The sequence below is a fragment of the Nuphar pumila genome, chromosome 11 (assembly GCF_984573655.1).
Source record: "Nuphar pumila chromosome 11, dmNupPumi1.hap1.1, whole genome shotgun sequence".
In the NCBI taxonomy this organism is placed as follows: Eukaryota; Viridiplantae; Streptophyta; class Magnoliopsida; order Nymphaeales; family Nymphaeaceae; genus Nuphar; species Nuphar pumila.
This window is the reverse complement of record NC_143259.1, coordinates 119,052,450-119,075,062: the sequence shown is the minus strand read 5'-3', so window position 1 is coordinate 119,075,062 and position 22,613 is coordinate 119,052,450. Positions and strand designations below refer to the sequence as shown.

Genomic DNA, 22,613 nt, shown 5'->3' with positions numbered 1-22,613 from the left:
TAATTGATTTCTCATTTTCTTGTTTTTTTTCTAGACATGTGGTGGGTTAGGTTTGGAAGTAATGTTCCAAACCTGAGAGCTTTTGTAATTCACGTTCTAAGCCAAACATGTAGTGCAAGTGGATGCAAGAGAAACTGAAGTGTTTTCGAGTAAATTCATACCAAAAGAAGAAACAGATTGAACCATAAAAGGCTCAATGACCTCGTCTACGTTAGCTACAATTTACGACTGAGGTAGAGGTATATAAAATTGTAAAGTTTATTTGTCATTTTCATTCAAAACTCAACTAATTTTAATTTATTCATGTCATCGTTTTAGGTAAATTGAAAAGTTATCACCAAGGAGACACAAAGAACAATGTGATCTCATCAGTTTGGAACATTTTGATGAATTGGATACATGGGTTGAAGAAGTAGTTCTTTTAAATGAAGATGACATTCAATGGATTAACATGGAAGAAGCACAAGAGGTAGATGATGAAGACTCTACGTATCTTGGGGATGATGTGGATGTTGAAGAAAGAGAAGATAATGAAGATGATTATGACTATTGATGTATCGTATCATGTATTATGTTTTATTAAAAAACTTGTTCTTGTGAGATGTTTTTGTTTATGTATTATTAAAGTATGACTCTTGTGGTACGTAATAGAGACATAAATGCTTCATAATGTGATTTATGTATGTAGTTTGTGCAATTCATCATTATTTCATGTGATGTGATTTTTTTAGAATTTTTATTAAATTTTTTTCTTGATTTTTAGATTTTTTTGATTTTTTTATTAAAAATTTATGATACATTTACGATATGATATGATACTGTGTTACTATTGGGTTGACCGATGCAGGTAACGATACTCTACTTACAACTTTGGTTCAAATCTATTATCTCTCAAATGAATTTGCTCCCCCTGCTCGTTCATTCTTTCTTTATCAGGAAATAACGCTAAAAAAGACAATTCAGATTCATCTTCTACCTTATCTCCAATCTTGCTAAAATAAGGTGTATCCTCATGAAAGATAATGTTTCTAGATACCCAAACAATCAAAGCGAAACACATCTAAGAGATTTGGGAGACAATTTGTCTCTATATTTATCAGGTAGAAGCCCAAAAGGGGTATATCCAAACACCTTCATCATTCTATAATTTGAAACCATTCCATGTAACTTTGGAAAAAGGGATGTACCCTTAATAACACTTAATGGCATATGATTTATCTAATAGATGGTTAATTGAACTACATCAACCCGATAAGCTTTTGACACACAACCTCCAAAACAGGAGCTCTTGTTGATTCCAAAATATGTTTGTTCTTCCTTTCAACTACCCACCCCGTTCTGTTTAGAAGTATAGGGACAAGATTTTTTATGGTCTATTCATTTTTCCTGCAAGAACTTCTCAAACACAAAACTGACATTAATCCCATAGTCTGAAGAGTCTTAATCTTAGTTGACAATCAATCATGACACTAAACTTTTTGATGATCTCAAAGAGTTTACTTCTACTTCTCATGAGTGCAATGATTAATAAAAGTGACAATATGATGAATCCCTCTTGGACAAGACTAGTGATGAACCCCACACATCCAAATGAATAAAATCGAAAGGACACTCAACTTGTCATTAAATTGCAAGAGAATTAAGAGATGACAAAAAGGTAACTGATTCAAAGATTCAGAAAAAAACATTGACTAGCGTTGGACTTCAACTATTAAAAACTTAAAGTGGCAACTGATTTAAAATTCTAAAAATAGAGTTTTTTTTTAAATAAAAGTTGATTTAGTTGTTATTAAATGAAAAATTGAATTACTTGTCATTAAATTGCAAGAGAATTAAGAGATGACAAAACGGTAAGTGATTCAAAGATAAAAATTGTCATTGACTAGCATTAGACTTAACTATTAAAAACTTAGAAGTGGCAACTGATTTAAAATGCTAAACAAATAGCAAGTTTTTTTAAAATAAAAGTTGATTTAGTTATTGAATGAAAACTGATTTGCTTATTGAAAAATGAAAAGTAATTTAAAAGGTTAAAAAGTAAAATTATAAGCAATTTTAAATAATAAATTTAACTAGTATTATTAAATATTAAGAAATAAATTAGTTTCTATTAATGAAAATAAAAAAATAAAATAAAAAGAATTGATTGAAACTTTAAATGGAGAACAATTGAAACATTACAACAACAAACAACAACAACTACGCCTTCATCCCAAAACAATTGGGGTCAGCGATATGAACCAAAAAAGAAATTCATTTTGGGTCTTCCACATGAATCCTTTTCCTCCAATCATTTCTATCCAACGCCATGTCCTCGGTGAGGTTCAAAGCATTCATATCCTTTCCTATCATCTCCATCCAAGTCTTCCTAGGCCTACCCCGACCTCTTTTAACTAATATATTTTCCCATTTCTCCAACCTTCTAACTGGAGCATCATTAGGCCTTCGCCGAATATGTCCAAACCACCGTAAACGATTCTCTCGCATCTTATTTTCAATGGGTGCAACACCTACCTTCTTACGTATCTCTTCGTTCCGAATCTTATCTTTTATTGTATTTCCACACATCCATCTAAGCATCCGCATCTCAGCTACACTCATTTTTTGAATATGATGTCTCTTGGCAGCCCAACATTCCGTACCATATAGTAAAGCGGGTCTAATAGTCGTCCTATAAAACTTTCCCTTCAACCGTAATGGCATTCTACGATCGCACAGCACTCCAGTAGCACTTTTCCATTTCATCCACCCAACCTTTATCCTATGATTTACATCTCCATCAATTTCTCCATACTTTTGAATGATGGATCCCAAATATTTGAAATAATCATTCACCGGTATATCTTGCTCACCAAGCTTCACTACACTCCCATCACTACTTCGTTGCTTACTAAACCGACATTCCATATATTCAGTCTTACTCTTACTCAACTTAAAACCTCTAGCTTCCAATGTCTGTCTCCATAATTCTAACTTAGCATTAACCCCAGCTCTAGACTCATCAATCAAAACAATATCATCAACAAACAACATACACCACGGTACATTTTCTTGAATTGATCTCGTAAGCTCATCCATCACTATCGCAAATAGGAAAGGGCTTAAAGCAGATCCTTGATGTAACCCAACCGTTATCGGAAAATTGGTTGTCACCCCTCCACAAGTGCGGACATTGGTTACTACTCCTTCATACATATCTTTAATTATACTAATGTACTTGAGAGAAACACCTTTCTTCATCATTGTCCACCAGAGAACGTCCCTAGGTACTCTATCGTATGCCTTCTCTAAATCAATAAAAACCATATGCAAATCTTTGTTCCTCTCTCTATATCTTTCAATAAGTTGTCTAAGAAGATGTATAGCTTCCATAGTTGATCTTCCAGGCATAAAACCAAATTGATTCTCCGATATCATGACAACCTTCCTCAACCTAGACTCAATCACCCTCTCCCAAAGTTTCATAGTATGGCTCATGAGTTTTATACCACGATAGTTTGTGCAATCTTGTATATCACCCTTATTCTTATATAAAGGCACCAAAGTACTCTTCCTCCACTCATTAGGCATCTTATTTGTTCGCCAAATCAAGTTAAAAAGATTTGTCAACCATTCTAAACCTTTCTCTCCCAAGCATTTCCAAGCCTCGATAGGTATACCATCTGGGCCAACTGCCCTTCTTGATTTCATTTTCTTCAAAGCCTCTGCAATTTCTTTCTTTTGAATCTTGCGCATGAAGTCACGATTTATCTCATGAAAAGGAATGGAGAAGTCTCCAAGATCTTGAGCATGACTATCATTAAATAGCTTATCAAAATAATCTTTCCATCTCTCCTTAATCTCCTCATCTTTGACTAAAACCCTTTGCGTTTCATCTTTGATACATCTAACCATACCCAAATCCTTCGATTTCCTATCTCTCATCTTTGCAAGCCTATAAATATCCTTCTCGCCTTCTTTGGTATCCAACTTGTCATAAACCTCCTTATATACCTTAGCCCTCGCGTTTCGAACAACTTTTTTAGCTTCCTTCTTTGCTATCATATACTTCTCCAAATTCTCATTATCACGACTCTTACTTAGATTTCTATAACACTCTCTTTTAACCTTAATAGCTAATTTGACATCCTCGTTCCACCATGATGTATCCTTACCTAGTGGTGCACCGCCTTTAGACTCACCCAATACCTCCTTAGCTACTTTTCTCATACCACCCGTTATCTTATTCCACATTGATTCTGAATCCTCCTCGAGACACCAATCAACTTCCTTAACTACCTGCTCTACAAACATTCCTTGTTTAGCTCCTTTCAGTGCCCACCACTTAATTCTAGGATCTATCCTATGTCTATCCCTTTTGCGGCATTGTCTAATTCTAAGATCTAAAATTAAGACTCTATGTTGTGTAGCTACACTTTCTCCTGGTATAACCTTACAATCGATGCAACAATCCCTATCTTTCTTTCTAAGTAGGAAAAAATCTATCTGACTCGTATTAACCCCACTTTTAAATGTTACTAGGTGAGACTCCCTCTTCCTAAACCAAGTGTTTGCTAAGATCATATCATAGGACAAACAAAAATCTAAAATCCTTTCTCCACTTTCATTTCTTTCTCCTATACCATAGCCTCCATGGATATTCTCAAATCCATCCCTACTAATGCCTACATGTCCATTAAGGTCACCGCCGATGAAAAGCTTTTCTCCATAAGATGTCTCTTGTACTACTCCATCTAAATCTTCCCAAAATTGATGCTTAATGGAATCATCTAAACCTACTTGAGGTGCATAAACACTAATAATATTAATAATATCCGTACCTAATACTAATTTAATAAGTAAAATTCTATCACCCTTCCTACGGACCTCAACTACATTATCTATAAACTGACGACTCATAACAATCCCTACTCCATTCCTATTCCTATTTATTCCTGTATACCAAATCTTATATCCCCAAGGTTCTATCACTTTAGCTTTCTCACCTACCCATTTGGTCTCTTGAAGACATAAAATATCAATCTTTCTCCTACACATAACATCTACTAACTCTACCAACTTACCAGTTAAAGACCCTATGTTCCAAGTGGCTAACCTAATTTTATGGTCTTGGACTAACTTCTTTACCCCCACCCGTCCAACAAAGTGAGGGAACCCTTGCCTATTTGACACCACACCCGGGCGCCGGTGTGACGCGTCGCTTCTGGGCGACGACCTAGCAACCCTTGCACATTTATCACTGCCTCCGGGCCTAGAGAGTACAACGCGTCGCTCAGTAGGGAACGCCCCAACGAAATTCTCATATTGGTTCATTTTCATAGGATATGACAAAGTTTTTATGCTGGCTGTCACAGGCCTACCGCAACCCTCCTCCTTTATCCGGGCTTGGGACCGGCAGTGTATAACTACACAGGCGGAGTTAGAACAATTGAAACATTGCAAAATTTAATTATTTTCATTAAATAAAAGTGATTTATAAAAAATGACATAATTCAAAAATTAAAAATTGAATCGCTTGTCATCAGATGCTAAGTGTTTTATATAAAATAATTAAAAGTAATTCATAAATTTACTTCCCATTAAGTGTATACTAACTTAAAATATTACAACAACAACAACTACGCCTAACTTAAAATATTAAAAAAAGAAAATTTCAAAAAATACATCTAATGTTTTGTGACAAGTTAAAAAATGCCAAGCAATTAAAAATTAAAAATTGAATTGCTCGCCCTGAAAACCAAAGTAATTGGCCTATATTTTACTTGCTATCTTCTCCCAAGAAAATAAAGAGCATGCACTTGTGCACGCACACTATGCTAGTATATCTACAAAGAGAAGAATGCATGAAAATTATGTACATAAAATATATATATTTTAAGTGTAATATATAAAAAATGCATATATTCCAAGTATAAATAACATGGAATATTTTTACATGAGCCAACTTATGTTTGGCTCGTCTCATTCAGCGACAAGTCAAGTTCGAGCTCGACTTGGCTAAACACAAACACGAACTCAATTCACTGGTAAATGAGCCGAGTTTGAACACGCACTGTTCAGTTTGTTTGGCTCATTTACCAGCTCTAGCCACAAGAAGCTTTGGAAGGCATACGGAAACCTTTTTGCGTCAAAGCTACAACAAATGTACAATCCCATTTCTTATTTAGTTTATATGATTTAAAATGTGAGAACTTTTTATTATGTGGGTTTATGAGAAACCCACCTTTATTATTTTTTATTTGTTTTGGGGTTTATGTTAAACCTTAATCATTACAAGAATATTATAAAAATGCTATTGACTTTTTTTTTCGGTTTTCTGTTCTCTAATGTCTACGGTTGACCTCTTACATATGTTACATCCTTTTATTGTCAATCTATGTTGCATGCTCAAAACTTGTTGGTTAAATCATTGTAAAATTTAAAAGAAGGTATATGTGGAAAAAAATAAAACTCATTTTTTTTATAATGAGCGGAAGAAAAGGATTTCATTTGAACTGGAACGATTTTGACAAACAATGATATAAGATACTGAAAAACTGTTGATATTCAAATTCATGAATTACCTTTCAAAAATCTTGTTTTGGATATGCCTTGGATACTTGTGACACTCCAAATTTTAATTCAGATGCCCGGCGGTTTCAGTCATGCCATACGGGCATCTAAAATATGTTATGAATATCTGAGCACATTTTTTGATCTTTTTTTTATACATGCTTTATGTGATAATTTTTTTATTAATTTTGTCTAGAGTTACAAGCCTCATTCAAAATTCATTTTACTACATTTGTCACTTCAAAGTAGACGCTCACGTGTGCACACCCACCCAGACGTGGGCATAGATTTACATGTGCGCCTGAGTGCAAATGGCGCATCATCATTTCCCTATGTTCATTTGATTTCACAAACATGTTCTTTATTTGTTTCAGCTTCAATTGTTCGTAAGATGAAGAGATATGAATTCCTCACAGGTATTCTTTTAATATTGTTATGTTGAAATTAGACGTCCTTTAAATTTATTGTGCTGAATTTTTTAATCACTCCCCATCTAGATTTTGTGCCTGAAAAGTTGCGAGCAGACGTGGCGTTGTCACGAGAGGTGCAATCTGACACGTGATTCCATGAAAATTTTCTTGGTACACATTTGCGATCACATCCGCAGGAGCACCTATCAAAACCATCGTTCAACACCATGGCCCATATAATGTAGAATCTACAACTTTTGTAGCATAACTCTAGTATTGTCCTTGTCAAACATCCACCGCTTATCTCAAATTATAAAACTATGCTTTTCCCATCTTGCAGCCTCATATGGAGGGAAGTGAAAAGGGGAGAGCCTTTTCCAGCTCGACGATTGAGAAATTAAAAAACGAAAAAAAGAGAAACGCTATCTCATGTACGTAACACAAATTAAATTTGTTCATGTTCTTTCATTTGACAATCAAAATGGGCATGACAATTAAGCGTCTTCACTTGCAATCCTGTCCATCCAAGCTAAGATTCAACTCAAGGGAAGTACTTGATTTACACCCATGGGGAGGGAGGATCCGGTTTCAGCCATACCAATCTACCATGAATGCACAAACTTGGTTTGAAAATGATCTGAAGTCCGCGCAGCAGCGTGCTTGATGCGTCCAAATCGGCTTGTCTTGCCTTGATCTTAGAACTCTAGGGAATTGCCAAATTAGTCCTTTTACCCAAAGTGTGATGCACTTTGACAAATGAAAAGCCTTAAAAGAAGTTTGGCTTCATCTTCCAATGAACCTTTTGGCTCCTTCTGTCTCTTGCACAGCTCAAGTGTGTGTTTCCGACTCTGTATGAGGACTTCCCTTCTGCCCATTCCAATACAATATTTTTGCAAATACATAAAGAAGTAACTTGATTTTAAAAACACAACTTGATAAGTACTTTATACAATAATGTATGAATGCAATTCCCTCACTACCATTGCATTTACAATTTTTTTACAATACACACGCACACGTGCCCACACCGAACCTACTCAGTACATTGTAGCACCGGCACAAGGTCTCACTGGAGCTACCTCCAACTTTGCCATAACTTGGTGTTCAGGGAAGTCTATTGGGTTGTGAATCTTCCAATAGTAACAAACTTTACAAAGATGGATATTGATCTGACTATTTTTTTTTTTCTAAAGCTGATTGGGCCAGACAATTGAGATTTTAGCTGAAACACATGGCAATGTTATAGTGTCCTGTAAATAAGATTATGGCCTTACTGATACAAAAGGTCCTACAGAGTTAAAAGAATTTTGCACATGATTTGGGCCTAACGGGTGAGCTGTGGGTTTGTGACAGATCCTGGTTCAATATGGGCGTCAGTGATGGGATATCTCTGAAATGCTATTTCTGGATTTGGATTCTTCAAGTAAAACCCAAATGTTCACTCAGATCAAATTTGGATATGTTCAATTGGATTAGTTTTGGAGTATGGTCAGATTTGGATCAACATTTTAAGTTGGATATATAATTGATCTGAATCAAAATCTGACTCGATTGTATTTTTCACATGTAAATACTTGTTTTTGTTATATTTTTTCTGGACCCAGTATTACCACAAGTATTTCAGATTTAGATTCGACCTTACATTATTGGATCTGAGTCAGATTCGGCTCTACTGTTGACATTTAGGATTTGGATTTGGCAAGAACTGACCCGTTTGTACCTCTACTCTAAGAAACTTACAAGCCCAGGTTGCCTGACCCATTGTCAACCCTAGGATTATGGAATCTGAGAGCAATTGAGTCCAAATCTTGTGCCAATCTTTTTGTTTTTTTTTCAATTCAATCAAAACTCTGTTTCAAGTTGGGATGTGAAAGTTGGGTTCAGATCAAATTCCAAACATACAACAGGATTCTGGGCCAATTGTAGGGCTAGTAAACGAGCTGAACAAACAGAACATGAGGTCTTCAAGCTTGGCACATTTTTTGTGGCGAGTTAAGCCATTCTCGGGCTAAACAAGCCAAGTTTGAGCCGGCTTATTTCCAAAAAAATAAATACAATGTTTCAAAGCTAAAAGTAATAGGATTTGAGCTCTAGACATATTAGTGGAGCTCAAGCTGGTGCGTTTAAAGACAAAATAGATTATTCTAAGGTAGAAGCAATTAGATTTTAACTGGGAACGTATTGCTTGCAGCCTAAACACTTCAACTATTAATTCTAGACTGTGTTATGTGATATAAGATATATGTAAACTATCCTTATTATCACCTAACGAGTCTATTTGAGTGGAGTCGACGGGCTCAACACAAACATATGTTGTTTGGTTCCAGTTGCTGAACCTATTTTACGAGTTCACGTAGATAATGCTCATCCTCTAGCATGCACAATTGTTACTGGTCTAGAATAGGTTGGCATAATAAGATCAACGAATGGCTACATCTCCTGTGCAGGGTCTCATGAAGAGTGTTAAAAGGCCGAAGATTGCAACGTAGCTTGTAAGTCGTCAAATTTAAGAGACCAGAAAAATTCGACTTGTTAAGTACATTTACCCTCAAAATGCCTATTGTTTTGGTACGTTGCACGATGAATGTATACTCTGGTAGGTAGCCAGCAAAAATAGTGTGCTTAACACTACTTTTCTTGGCTGTTGAGACACTTAGAGTGCCTCGTGATCAGTACAGACTCATAAATAAAATCATGGTGTCAACATCTAAGGGTTTGTACCACAACATAAAACTCAAGCAATATCATATATAGAATATCAACATTTGGCATCCGATAGCTTTTCACTAAATAAGACTACATGATATCGATTATGTCTCATAAAACCATCAATACCTAAATTTGTTGCATCACATTCAACCTCAAATACTAAAGAAAAATCATGATTCTCTAGCACATGGGCATGACTGATCTTGTCCTTGATGGTACGGAAAGTCTTCTCAACTATTTAGGTCCACTGAAACTTAGGACCTTGTAAACACCCCAAAATTTTTAAGTTCATCCCCGAACACACCATTTTTACAGATGCTGACCCTGTAGTACAGTGTAGGAGTTTAACCCCTAGGTCCATTCCAGTTTAGGTGTCATTTCACCATATTTCATCAATAAAATTACCATTTTACTCCTAGGTCACCCTAGACCTTTGTCGGTTAGGTTCAACCCAGCTCAGTTTAAGTTAAGAAGAGTTAGAATGTTAGTCATTTTTAGCTTATCAGAGCTCACGATGAGTAGTCATTTCATTTAAGCTAAATTTGGTTCATTTCATATGAAATGAGCTCATTTCTAGCTCGAAGTCTAGCCAATTGCTTTCGAGTCAGTCAATTCCAGTAGATCCTATTCTCACGTGTCTAACTTGAGCTCATCAGGAGTTCAAGTGGTCCAGTTCTAGTTCAAAGTTGCTTTCCACATTGTTGGAGTCCATTTAAGCTCATTTCAGCTAAAATTAAGCTAACTTCAGTCAACCCAGCTAGTGTCTAAGCTCCAAATTCAGTTCATCTCAGTATAGTTGGCCTTCATTTCAGCTCACACTCAACACATTTCGTCGCTCACTTCACTCTATAGTGAATTTCTTACCATTTCACTAAGAATTGTGTATATTTTCGATCACCTAGTCTAGGAGTTTAGTTGAGTCAATGTCTTTTTAGTTCACTTGAGTTCAGAAACCCTAGAACCCAGTTCTATCCAGTTTAAACCAGTTCAGCCCATTGTCATTCTTCAACCTGCAGGGCAAAAATCATCTCTCAGTTTTTTTTATTCAAAATATCAATTCTGTCAATTTCCAAGCTAGGATAATTCCTAATATAGACTCATCATCCTATCTTTGATCCAAGATCCAACTTAGTATTTTTATCTTTGATCTAGGATTCCTTTATCATTTTCAAATATTGATCAGACTCATGGTTCAAGATCCAAATCCATTTGTCATCTTAAAATTTTAGATCCATATCCAAATTCAAACCTTCTTCTAATTTCAAACCTGGGTTCAAAACTCATCTTTCAAATCTAAAACTCAGTACTTTATATTTGACATTTTAAAATACCCTTTTTAGAAAACATCTTTTTCAATATGTTAGATCTGGATCCAGATCGGATTTCTGATATGGTTTTTTATCAAACTCAAATTTCAAAATGGATCTTAGATCCAATCCAATCCAAATCCAAAAGACCCACCTAGGTGGCATCACATTTTGATTTCTCTCTTCATTTTATTCTTGTTATTTCAGAAGTTTAGTTGGTTTACGACTTCATTTTCACTTTTTTAACTTGTGATTTTATCTTTTCATTTTGTTTTTAAAACCTTTTTAAACCTTTTAAGTGCTTTTAAAATCAAATATGGGGCCCACCTAGGTGGTGCCACATTTGGGTTTATTTGTTTAGAATCCCAATTAGGTTAGAGTCAATTAAAAAAAGTCAAAACCAAGTTTTGAATTAGAACTCCTCTAGCCCCCCCCCCCTTAGAATTCCCTAATTAATTGCTAATTAAGTTAATTAGCTAAGTCTTCTAGAGCCCTATCCTCTCTACCAAATTTTGTTATAAATAGGGCTCTAGGGTGGACGTCCAACCCATCTCATCCCATCTAACCCTTAGGCTTTCTCTCTCCCTTGGCTCCTCCTCCAACCCAAGTCCTGCATAAATCTTGATTTTGGCCTCGCATTAGCATCGCTATTTCAGGTACTTATTCTTATTGTTTTAATCTGAATTTTTTATGAGGGTTATATCCATGTGTTTGCATGAATCTGGCAAAACTTTATGTTTTTTGGGCATCTGATGTCCCATTTATAAATTTAAGAACCAAAATAATTTTTCTGCACTGTCAAAACGTTGTGCAGAATAAGAAGCAAATTGCCAGAGTCATATCTACCTAAGCGAAGATTGTATTTCAGATCCATAAAAAGTGGCTTCTCTGTCTGCGTATCTAGTTTACTCTATGTAATTTTAGTGATTTTTGATGATCATTTACTATTTTATTTTATCCTGAAATCAAAACATGTTCTTCTTGAATTGTTAGGCACAGTTCAGACCTAGAATCATCTTGCCAGAGTGATTTTTTCTTAACCGGAGATTATCTCTCTAATCCGTAAAAAGTGATTGATCCATCTACATGTCTAGTTTCTTTTGCATGATTTTAGTGATTTTTGCAGGTCGTTTGCTATTTTCGTTTAACCAAGAACCAAAATCTTTTTTTTCATGAATCATTAGGCGTTGGCCAAAATCAAGTACATCTTGGCAGAATCATATTTCCCTAATAAGTAAAAAGGAGTATCTCTATCATCATGTCTAGTTTATATTTGTAAAAATTCATAAATTTTTATTTATGTTTGATATGTTATTCTGATCTGACACCGTGATAGGTACAAAATAGCCCGTTATTTAGCCTATTTTACTTTTTAATTTAATATTTGTTTCCAGCTTATTTAATAAATGTATTTTTTGATTATATGTTGTTTTAAGGGTTGTTAACAGTGTCCATGTCAATTTTCATTATTTTTAAAGGTCATTTGTTATTTCATCTTACTATTTTGCAAAAATTGTTTCCCGCAGGAGCCTTGTTTTGCGGAAATACGGGTAAAATTTGTTTGTTTTTATTATTTAATCTTTTTCATAAAAAATTAAGTATTTTTATATTTTGATTATTTTCTTGATCATGTTAGGGTGCCCTCCACCGGATTTGACATCGTTTTGAACTCAGATTAAGCATCTTTCAAAACCGTTTTCTGAAAAAACTTGATTTTTAACACTGCTTTGCAATTAATATCAATTTTTAGGGGTATTTTGGTCATTTTGCCTTCAATTCCAAAATTCTAATTTTATAATCAGTTTACTTTTATATTTTATTAAATCATGCATCATCCTTTCTTTTATTTGAAATTTTTATTTTATGAATGCAGGGAAAAAAGGCTTATTATGAACAAATATCTCTCAATTTCCATATATCATTGGATAAATTCTGAAAAGTTGATATATTTCTACTAACATGTTTGCTAATTTTGCAGGAAAGCTTAAGATTCTATTTCCTTTATTTTTCTCTTTCCTTTCTTTATTTCATTATTCAATTTTCAATGTAAATTGTAATCAAATATCAAAAATAGTGAAAATTTACTTTTCTGCATAGATTATAATTGCATAAGAATATATTTTATTTTCTCAATATTAATTATTATGGTTTGTCATGAATATATATTTTTTTAAATTTCACAATGGTGAAACATGAATGGCACGTTCACCTTCTTCTAAAAAATTTATAAACTTATAAGTAGAATTCATATTTGTGGCCATAGTCAGAATACGAACGAAATTCAGATTTATTAATTTCTTTTAAGTTACAAAAAGAGTACAATCTTAGGCTATTTTCTAAAATCATTGTATATTTTTTAAATCTTTTAATTATTTTCTAAACCCCTCCCTTTTAGGAATCAAATGAGATATATTCAAAATATATTTATGGCCATAGTCATGGATATATTGCGAAATTATTTCATATGAATTCTATAAGGCACAAAAAACCCTTTTTATCAAAAGAATTTTACAAAACAAAGGGGATTCATCAAAGAATTTTCTCAAAACTTTTTAAAAGCATCTTCAAAAATTGCATCCATGCATTATTTAGATTTATGTTGCATCAGGCATGGACCCATAAGGTCACAGGCTCAGTCATTTGAGCTCTTTCAGAAATTCAATTTCAAATATTTCAAAATATTCTCCTTTTTAAAGTGATTTCCAACAATTCCAGACATGTACCATATTTTTCAATAAATTTATTTTCCAAATCATATCGTATTTGTGTTCGATTCCTTTCAGTATTTTAGGATTTAGAATAATTTCTAAGAGATTTAAATAAAATAAGGCATATTATTCAATTCTTGGTTCGATTACCTCTGGTTAAGGCGCCATGAACGGTTGAACCTCGTACAGACAGACGAGTGCCCTCTCTTAATTTTCTCATAGTTTTTAGAATGGAGGTGAGTTTTCAAAATCTTTTTCAAAATATCAGTTGACTTGCGAAAGTAAATTTTTGCATGATAACAAACCTGTAAGACACTTAGTGATGGAAGCCATAATGACACTGAAACTCCATATGAACCTACAATATAAAATGGCTAACCCATGAAAACCATTTACCTCATTCAGGTTTTGTGGGGTTAGTGAGTCAACTATCGCTTTGACTTTTGAAGGGTTAACTCAAACACCATGAGATGACATGATAAAGCCTAAAAATATAAGACTGAATGTCAATAAAAAATATTTCTTGGCATTCACATATACTTTTTCCCTGCGCAAAACCTCTAAGATTTGCCTAAGATGAGAAACATGAATATATTCACTTAGGTTGTATACCAAGATGTCATCAAAATAAATGACTACAAATTTGCCAAAAAATTATCAAAGCACTTGAGTCCTAACATTTATAAACTTACTAGGTATATTTTACGGAGCAAAAGGCAACACTAGCCACTCAGATAAGTCATTTCAAGTTTTGAACGTCAATTTTTGCTCATCTCCTTTGTGAATGCTAACTTGATGGTAGCCACTATTTAAATCAATATTCGAGAAAACCATTAAGCCAGTTAGTAGATAAAGCATGTCATCTAGCAGACGAATCGAGAATCGATATTTGACGATTATCTCATTGATCACTCAACTATCAATACATATACGTTAGCTCCTATCCTTCTTTGGGATAAGTAAAGTCGGCACGGTCGATTGCTATTTTTCTTTATCCTGACATCATAACTTGTGTTTCTTTAACCGACAGGCATGATTTAGAGCGAGGTTCATCTTGTCGAAACGATATCTCCCTCACCAGAGATCGTATTGACAATCCATAAAAAATCACTGATCTGTGTGCATGTTTAGTTTCTGTGGTGTAATTTTTATAAATTTTCACCATCATTTTCTATTTTTTTGAAATCCGAAATCAAAATCTTTGTTTCTTGAGTTGATAGGTATGGCTCGAATCTTGATTCAACTTGCCAGAGTGATTTCTCCCTAACCGGAGATGATCTTTTTGATCCATAAAAAGAGATTTTTCTATTTATCTGTCTACTTTCTTCTATGTGATTTTTATGATTTTTACAGGTCGTTTGTTATTTTTCTTTAAACCTGAAACCGGGCCTGTCTTTCTTGCATCGTTATGCATAGACCAGAATCAAGTGCGTTTTGTTAGAGTCGTATCTCCATAACCGAATATCATATTCCCGATTTGTAAAAAAGGTTATTTTCATTGATCTGTGTAGTTTCTTTCTGTTAAATTTCATAATTTTTCATCTCTTTTTGATATGTTATTCTGGTTTAACACCGTGACAGGTACGAAATTGTAGGTAAAATAACATATTTTTTATCTTTTTATTTAATATTTATTTCCAGAAAAAATAAAATTTTTTATTGCATACTATTTTTAGGGTCATTAGCAGTGTCCATGTCAATTTTTATAATTTTTAGAATTCGTTTGATGTGGTATTTAGTTATTTTATAGAAACAGGATGTCCGCATAGTCCTAATTCAATTGAAATACGGGCAAAAATTAATATTTTTCTATTATTTCATCTTTTTTATATATTTTTTTTATATTTTTAGGATTTAATCATCTTCATAATCATATTAGGGTGCTCTCCGCTCAATTTGGCATCATTTTGAATCTGTTTGATCCCCGAATTAAGCGTATTATAAAAATCTTTTCTGAAAAACCCTATTTCACAAATAATATCAATTTTCAAAGGTATTTTAGTCATTTTTTTTCAATTCTGAATTTCTAATTTATTTACTTTTATTATTCATTTAGTTAGGCATCATCCATTATGTTATTTAATGATTTTTATTTCAGGAAAGCACAATAAAAGGCTCATTTTAGGATAAATCTCTTAATTTTTAGATATTATTAGATAAATCCAGAAAAGCTGACATAATTCTACTAACATGTTTGCTAATTTTGCAAGAAAGCTCAAGATTAGATTTTTTTATTTTTTATTATTTTTTTCTTTATTTTATTTCAATTATTGATGTAAATTGTAATTGTAATATTGTAATAAGATTTTTTCTTTCTGCATAGATTAGAGATGCATTTGCATATAGTTTATTTTTAATATTAATTATGATGATTGATGATTCATGCATATTTCAAATTTATAATGGTTAAACACGAATGGCCCATGCACCTGCTTCTAAGAAGTTAATAAACTCAGTGAATTTTGTATTTGTGGTCGTAGTCAGAGTATGAATGAGACTCAGATTTATCATATTCTTTTAAGTTATAAACAACCTACACTTTATGGCTATCTTAAAAAATTATTGCATATTTTCAAAAGCTTTGCTAAGTATTTTTTCTTTTAGAATCAAATGAGATATATTCAAAATATATTTATGGCCATAGTCATGGATATGTGGCGAATTTATTTCATCTAAATTCTATAAGACACATAAAACTCTTTTATTTTATATAAATTTAATTTCTCAAAGAAAGGAGATTTCTCAAAGATTTTTCAAGTTTTTTTTTCCAAATAGGATTTTCTAAAAACCACATTTCATTCATCATATAAGCTAGCCAACATCATTTTCTAAGCCTTCTTTTTCTCAAAATCGATTTTCTCAAAATCGATTTTCTCAAAATCTTTAAATATTTTCCAAGTCTAGCTTACAATTTCCAAGTTTTCTTTCCTTCAAAAATTTCTTTAAGTTTGGCTCACGATTTTTTAAGTCTTCCTTTCTTCAAAAGTGTTTTCCAAGATTAAAAAAATGATTTTCCAATTATCTCCCTTTTCCTGATATTTTTAAATATTCGAAGCATACATCATGTTTTCAACTTGCATTTTCCAAAGTTCATAGCACATGTTTGCTTCTTCGTGAATTTAGAAATAGAATAACAATTTAGATAGTTGAGCAAAGCAAAGCACAAGATTGATCCTTGGTTCGATTATCCCTGGTTTTGGCGCCAGGAACGGTTGAACCTCGTACCGATAGGCAAGTCTCATTCTATGCATTTTTTTCGTATTTTAAAATGAAGGTGAGTTATTTTCAAAACCTTTTCAAAAGGTCAGTTTGACTTGCAAAAATAAAATTTTGCAATGATAACACCATGCCAATAAAAGAAATGATTTATTGTATATGTGTGTTGATGATAGTGATTCATGTAACAGTGGTTTAATTATATCTACGACACTGTGAAGCGATTTCAATAAAAATCGCTAGACAAGCAGCGATTTGAATACACAAATCGCTGTTGCAAGAACGCAACAATATAAATTCTGCACACACGTTTTAAAATCATACTGCAAATATCTTACAAATTGACACTAGAAAATACATAATATCTTACAAATCGATATACATATTGCATAATATATTATAAATTGATATGATAATTTATCACAATAGCTTAGAAATCGATATTAATAAATAAAATAATATCTCACAAATCGGTAGTATGTTATTACAACCGCGATTTGTGATACATTGCATATACTGAGTGAATGGACGATATCAAATGGGGTAAAGGCTCTTCCTTGCATTTGTAACCAAGCATTCTTGTCAACAGGTCCCAGCGTCCTACAAATATCTTTAATTTTTCAACCGTCGAAAAACCAACATCCACCTGCAATAACAAAATAACGCATTAATGGCATTCACAATGACATACGTTCTTCAACAATAACATGATGACATAGAAAGGTACTCACGACACTTTAATGGCACTTGTTGGAATGTTTGTGCTTCATTGCTTTTTTTCATACTGCCTAACAAAAACAAAGAAGAAGAGAAGACTGTAAAAAGAGATGGCCGACAAATCCTCCTATGACGCCCACCAATGATCGAACCAGTCGATCGATTTATAGTTATCTCCACGAGGTAGGAACGAACCCAGGAATGTTTTGTAATACAAGGCAGGGACCAGAAAGCGACAATGTGTTGTAACACAAGCTAAAAACCAAGGCAGAAACCTGAACTCACGGGAATGTGCAAAGCTATTTACGTGAGGACATTTCTGTCAAACACATATCTATCTTACGAGGGGACATTTTTGTCAAACACATATCTATCTTTTTTATATGTTATTTATCTTTTTTATATGTTATTTTATTATAAAATCATCATGGATAACATTGGCATATGAATTATTGTGGGTCCCAAGATATTCCTCCGTACACCTTGGAACACACGAATTTGTCTTTGGGGGAGAACACACAACCCCCTCTCATAAAAAGTCTCTTGTCTGACTTCTCACCTTTCTTCTTCTTTTCTCTCTCCTACCTTTTTCTCTTTTTTTTATTCTTCTCTCTCTATGCAAAGCCCTTCACAGGCTTCATCTTTCCTTGACGGTTTCACTTTCTTCCTTGTGGAAGATGCATGAGAAGAGGGACAAGGAATGGACCTTTTCATCCTCCAATCTTCTATTGTGCCAAAAAGTTTCTACCTTCTCTCTAAGGATGACTTGGTAGATCAATAATATTAGGCTTGATAGTTCTCTCATGTCCAATGGAATTTATGATGACTGAAGAGAGGTAGTAATGAGTATGGTGGGGGGCTAGATGAGGAGGTAGGGGTAGAAGAAATAGAGAACATGGTGGTGGTGATTATACACATGATAGAGGCAACGGTTATGCATATGATGGTATTGGTGACTGCATATAATGGTGACAGTTGTTTGTGCCTTTGGCTTTAGAGCAAATTCAGTGCTCAAGACCTAGCAGATTCAGTGCTCAAGGCCTAGTACTTAACAAAGTAATCAGCCCACGCAAACAACAGAAAATTGGTGTACGTGACTCACGCGAAACATATAAAATCTCGAAATTGCTGGGCATCATGAGCGTTCGTTCTATGTGACGATTTTTTTGTGTTTCGGGTTAGTTGTTTCACAGTGATTTTCTATTGCTTGCGTGGGTCACAATGTTGTGCACAATTTTTTTTATTGTTTATATGGATCTCAGTGTTTTTCTATATTTCTTATGAGTTGTGTGCAGTGGTTTTATTTTGTTTGTGTAGGTCGACTACTTTCTTAAGCACTTGGCCCCAAACACTAGATATACTTTCTATGGATACAATGGTCATTTGATGCATATTTCTCATAACTTATGTGAACTTGAGAACTGTCTGTCAATGTATTATTGTGAATGTGAGAAGTGCCTGTCAATCTATTATTATGAAGGAAAAAATCACCAGTCGATGTTCTATTGTAAAGGTTAAAATTGTTTGTCAATGTATTGTTTTCAAGGAAAAATTAGAATGTCGATATTATATTTTGAAGAAAAAAACGTGTGTCGATATATTAATGTGATAGCAAAAATTGTCCGCCAACGATGTTTTGTTTTGTTTTAGATTTTACTTTAAGAAACCACCTCAGGTTCAGAGACATAGATGCATTGGCTCAGCCTGCCGTACTATGAACTTTGTCGATGTCGGGGTAAAACTCGAACCCAGGGATTCGCCAAGCTTCGGCTTACACGGGGGGATGCTTTACTATAAAGGTAAAAATCATTTGTTTTTGTTTTTTTAAAGGCAAGCTGACGTTTGGCAGGCTCTCACCAGTTATTATTCAACTTACCATTGGGTTTTGAACCTGCAACGTCCCACCAACAAGAGACGTGCACTGACACCTCCTACCAACTACGCAGAGCCCCCGGTGGCAAAAATCATTTGTTGTTTTGACAATTGTTCTAGGCTTGTCGTTGATTCAATGCTCGAGACCAAGTACTTAACAAATTAATCAACCCATGGAAAACATAAAAAATCATAGCATGAAGTTGTTGCGCACCATGACTATATATTGTGTAGCGATTTTTTGTGTGGGTTGTGCGCAATGATTCTCTTTTATTTGTGTATCGCAACGAGTGTTAGTAGGGATGGCAGTGGGGCGGGGAACAAGGTCTCCACCCCCGCCCTGCCTCAAAATTTTATCCTCCACCCCCGCCTCCATCCCCGTTTCATACCCTTCATCCCCGGTCCAAACGGGGATGAGGCGGGGCGGGGATATTGCGGGGAAAAGTGGTCGGCGCGGGGATGAGGCGGGGATTGTGGCGGGGCGGGGCGGGGAAAAGTGCACATCCACCTCCGCCCCGCCTTCGCGGCGGGGATGGATTTTATCTTCCACCCCGCCTCCATCCCCGTTTCATACCCTTCATCCCCAGTCCAAACGGGACGAGGCGGGGCCCCGCTTTCCCCCGGTCCACTGCCATCCCTAAGTGTCAGTGTTTTAATGATTTTCTATTATTTGTGTGTCTCAATGATTTTTTGTGTTTCTTATAAGTTGTGTACATTGATTTTTTATTGTTTGTGTGGGTCAAGTATTTTGTACTTGAGCATTGGATCTACTTTTATTAATTATGTTTAGTGACAAATATGCATGTGATGTGGCAATAGTTATGCATAATATATAACTATTTGGTTACTATTTGTTCATAAATTATATTATATATGATTTTCTACAAAATTATTATATAATCTAATATTTTTCTTTGGCAATCTATAAAAAGCTACTTTAAGTTTGGTAATTTTTTTGGACTATTAAAAATTTGTTTTGATAAAACACATCATTAATACTAAGGGTTCGATTTTCCACTTGCCAATCAGGCAATATTTTCAACCGTCATTATTTATCCAATGTCATTGGTGTATTGGTCTTCTCTTATTGTTTTATCATCGATATCATCCTATTTGTAATTGTTTGCGCCATCGCTGCTGCCACTAATTAATTATTTTGTTACACAAACTAAATCAAAATTTAGCGTATTTATAATTTTTTTTGCTTTCATGCATTCAACATTCTTGCATTTTCAACTTTCATGATTAATTATAAAAATATAACATCTATCATCACAGCTACATATCAAACATAAATTACAAAAACCAACAACTAGTAATTAGTTTTGTCATCTGTCATAGAAAGCTAAATGTCATCCATATTATTGCGACCAATATTATTGTTACTGATTTTCCCATGTGGTTCAACATCAGTTGTCCGTGAAAGTTCTTCATTGTCTGCATGTCAAAAATTTGTATCCTTAATAGGTTCAACAATTTCCATGTCCTTCACGTGCTTGAGTTCAATGTTTGGGACAATTTGATATTCGCCAAAGGATTTAACTTGTTCGATGGTGCCCAAGAGAGATGGGCATTCTCTAGAGGATTCTCATCATTCCATTCACAAACCACAACTTCTTCTTTAGCTATGCGAGCAACTAAGTAATTGCCATCCAACATATCCATCTATATATGTTGGTTATCTAAGTTCAGAGAAAAACTATACTGAAGGATCATTGACTCTTCTGCATATCGAGTTTTATGAGACATCAAAGCTATAAATTTTTTATAGCTACTATGTTTTTAGACCACTATAGATCTTCAAGTAGGGTGATCAATGTTACAGTAGTGTACTCTAATCCTTTGAGAGGTCATCATTAACTACTTATATACACAATATATTATTTATCAAATGAAAATAACATGTGAGAAAAAATCTTTCACATACATTTCATACATTCGATTAATATAACTACTTACAACAATCATAATGAAAACATCTACTCAATGCTTAAGCAGAGTAAACCCTAGCCCCATTATACCAATACAAAAGCATTAGACAAACAAATAAACATAAATTATCTATGAAAAAAACCTTAAAAAAGTAAATCTGGTGTCAAACATTAAATAAAATACAATGAAACATACAAAAAATATCCACAATAATAACCAAACACAAATACACATGAGGTTATTAAATACTCACCTTTCGACCTAACCTGGAAAGTCGATGTGAATGACACTGAAACCTAGTTGGAATGTATCATTTTTTTTTTTACGAAAATCGACACAATTTCACGAGAATTGTCGTAAGGAGAGAAAATTTGTTGAGAGTTTCAAAGGAAAAAGAGTTAGGGTTCTTCTAGAAACAAATAAGAAAAAGAAACAAAATGAACAAAAACAACTTAACATGTGTTCAACAAACATGCAAATTTATGAAAATTCGCATGCCAAAAATTTGCAGAGATCACCCGTTATTTGTGGATCTATTTGAGTTGCTTAATTAAAATCTTCATGTTTTCATACGAACTTCATACTAAATATGTGAAGTTAGTTTAGGATGTTTTGATAAGAAAGTTTACATATATGAGTATGCAAACTTCGTACTATGTATGAGAATTTAGTAGAATATTTGCAAAATTATGATATATTAATATGAGGTTTGCACTATATCCCACAAATTTTATGTTATGTATGCAAATTTATTATGATATTTGTGACATTTGAAGTTTTAATTTAATAGGAGGTTCACAAATTTAGTTATACAAACTTTGTGAGGTCCACAAAAAAACATGTGAATCTACGTTTAAATGAGTGCTTGTGATACTCAGAGAACATATTGATATATCACGCGAACCTCAGGAGGTTTGATATGTGAAGGTTAAAATAGTTATTTTAAAGCCAAACATTTATGATTTTGGACATCACGTAAATTTTAAAAAAAGTATAGGCTTTTTTGAAAAACACATCATTTTTGTTGTATAACACGCTTATTTTTTTTGAAAAAAACAAATACCAGTCATAAAGCACCAACACTGAGTACAACTATGCCACTAGTTGGTGTTCCCTAGCATGGAAAGTCTCAAAATATACACTTTGTAACCCTCATCTCCATCTAAGGCCAATCTTTGTAAGCATTAGGG

At 33.9% G+C, this 22,613-nt stretch overlaps 1 protein-coding gene across 2 annotated transcripts in view; it reads left to right on the top strand.

The window, feature by feature from the left end:
- NF-YC10 (nuclear factor Y, subunit C10) overlaps positions 1-7,291 on the top strand; it is a 48,688-nt gene extending 41,397 nt beyond the window's left edge. The window contains exons 3-4 of one of the 2 annotated variants that reach the window (XR_016426169.1): positions 35-233; positions 319-682. Coding sequence is in view for 1 of the 2 variants with exons in the window: in XM_089981444.1 (XP_089837570.1) it covers positions 6,927-6,968; positions 7,050-7,114 (107 nt within the window). In the remaining variant the exon portion in view is untranslated. Of the gene's footprint in view, positions 1-34; positions 234-318; positions 683-6,926; positions 6,969-7,049 lie in introns of those variants that run through there. The other variant, XM_089981444.1, reaches the window with a different exon arrangement.
- Positions 7,292-22,613: the final 15,322 nt, after the last annotated feature.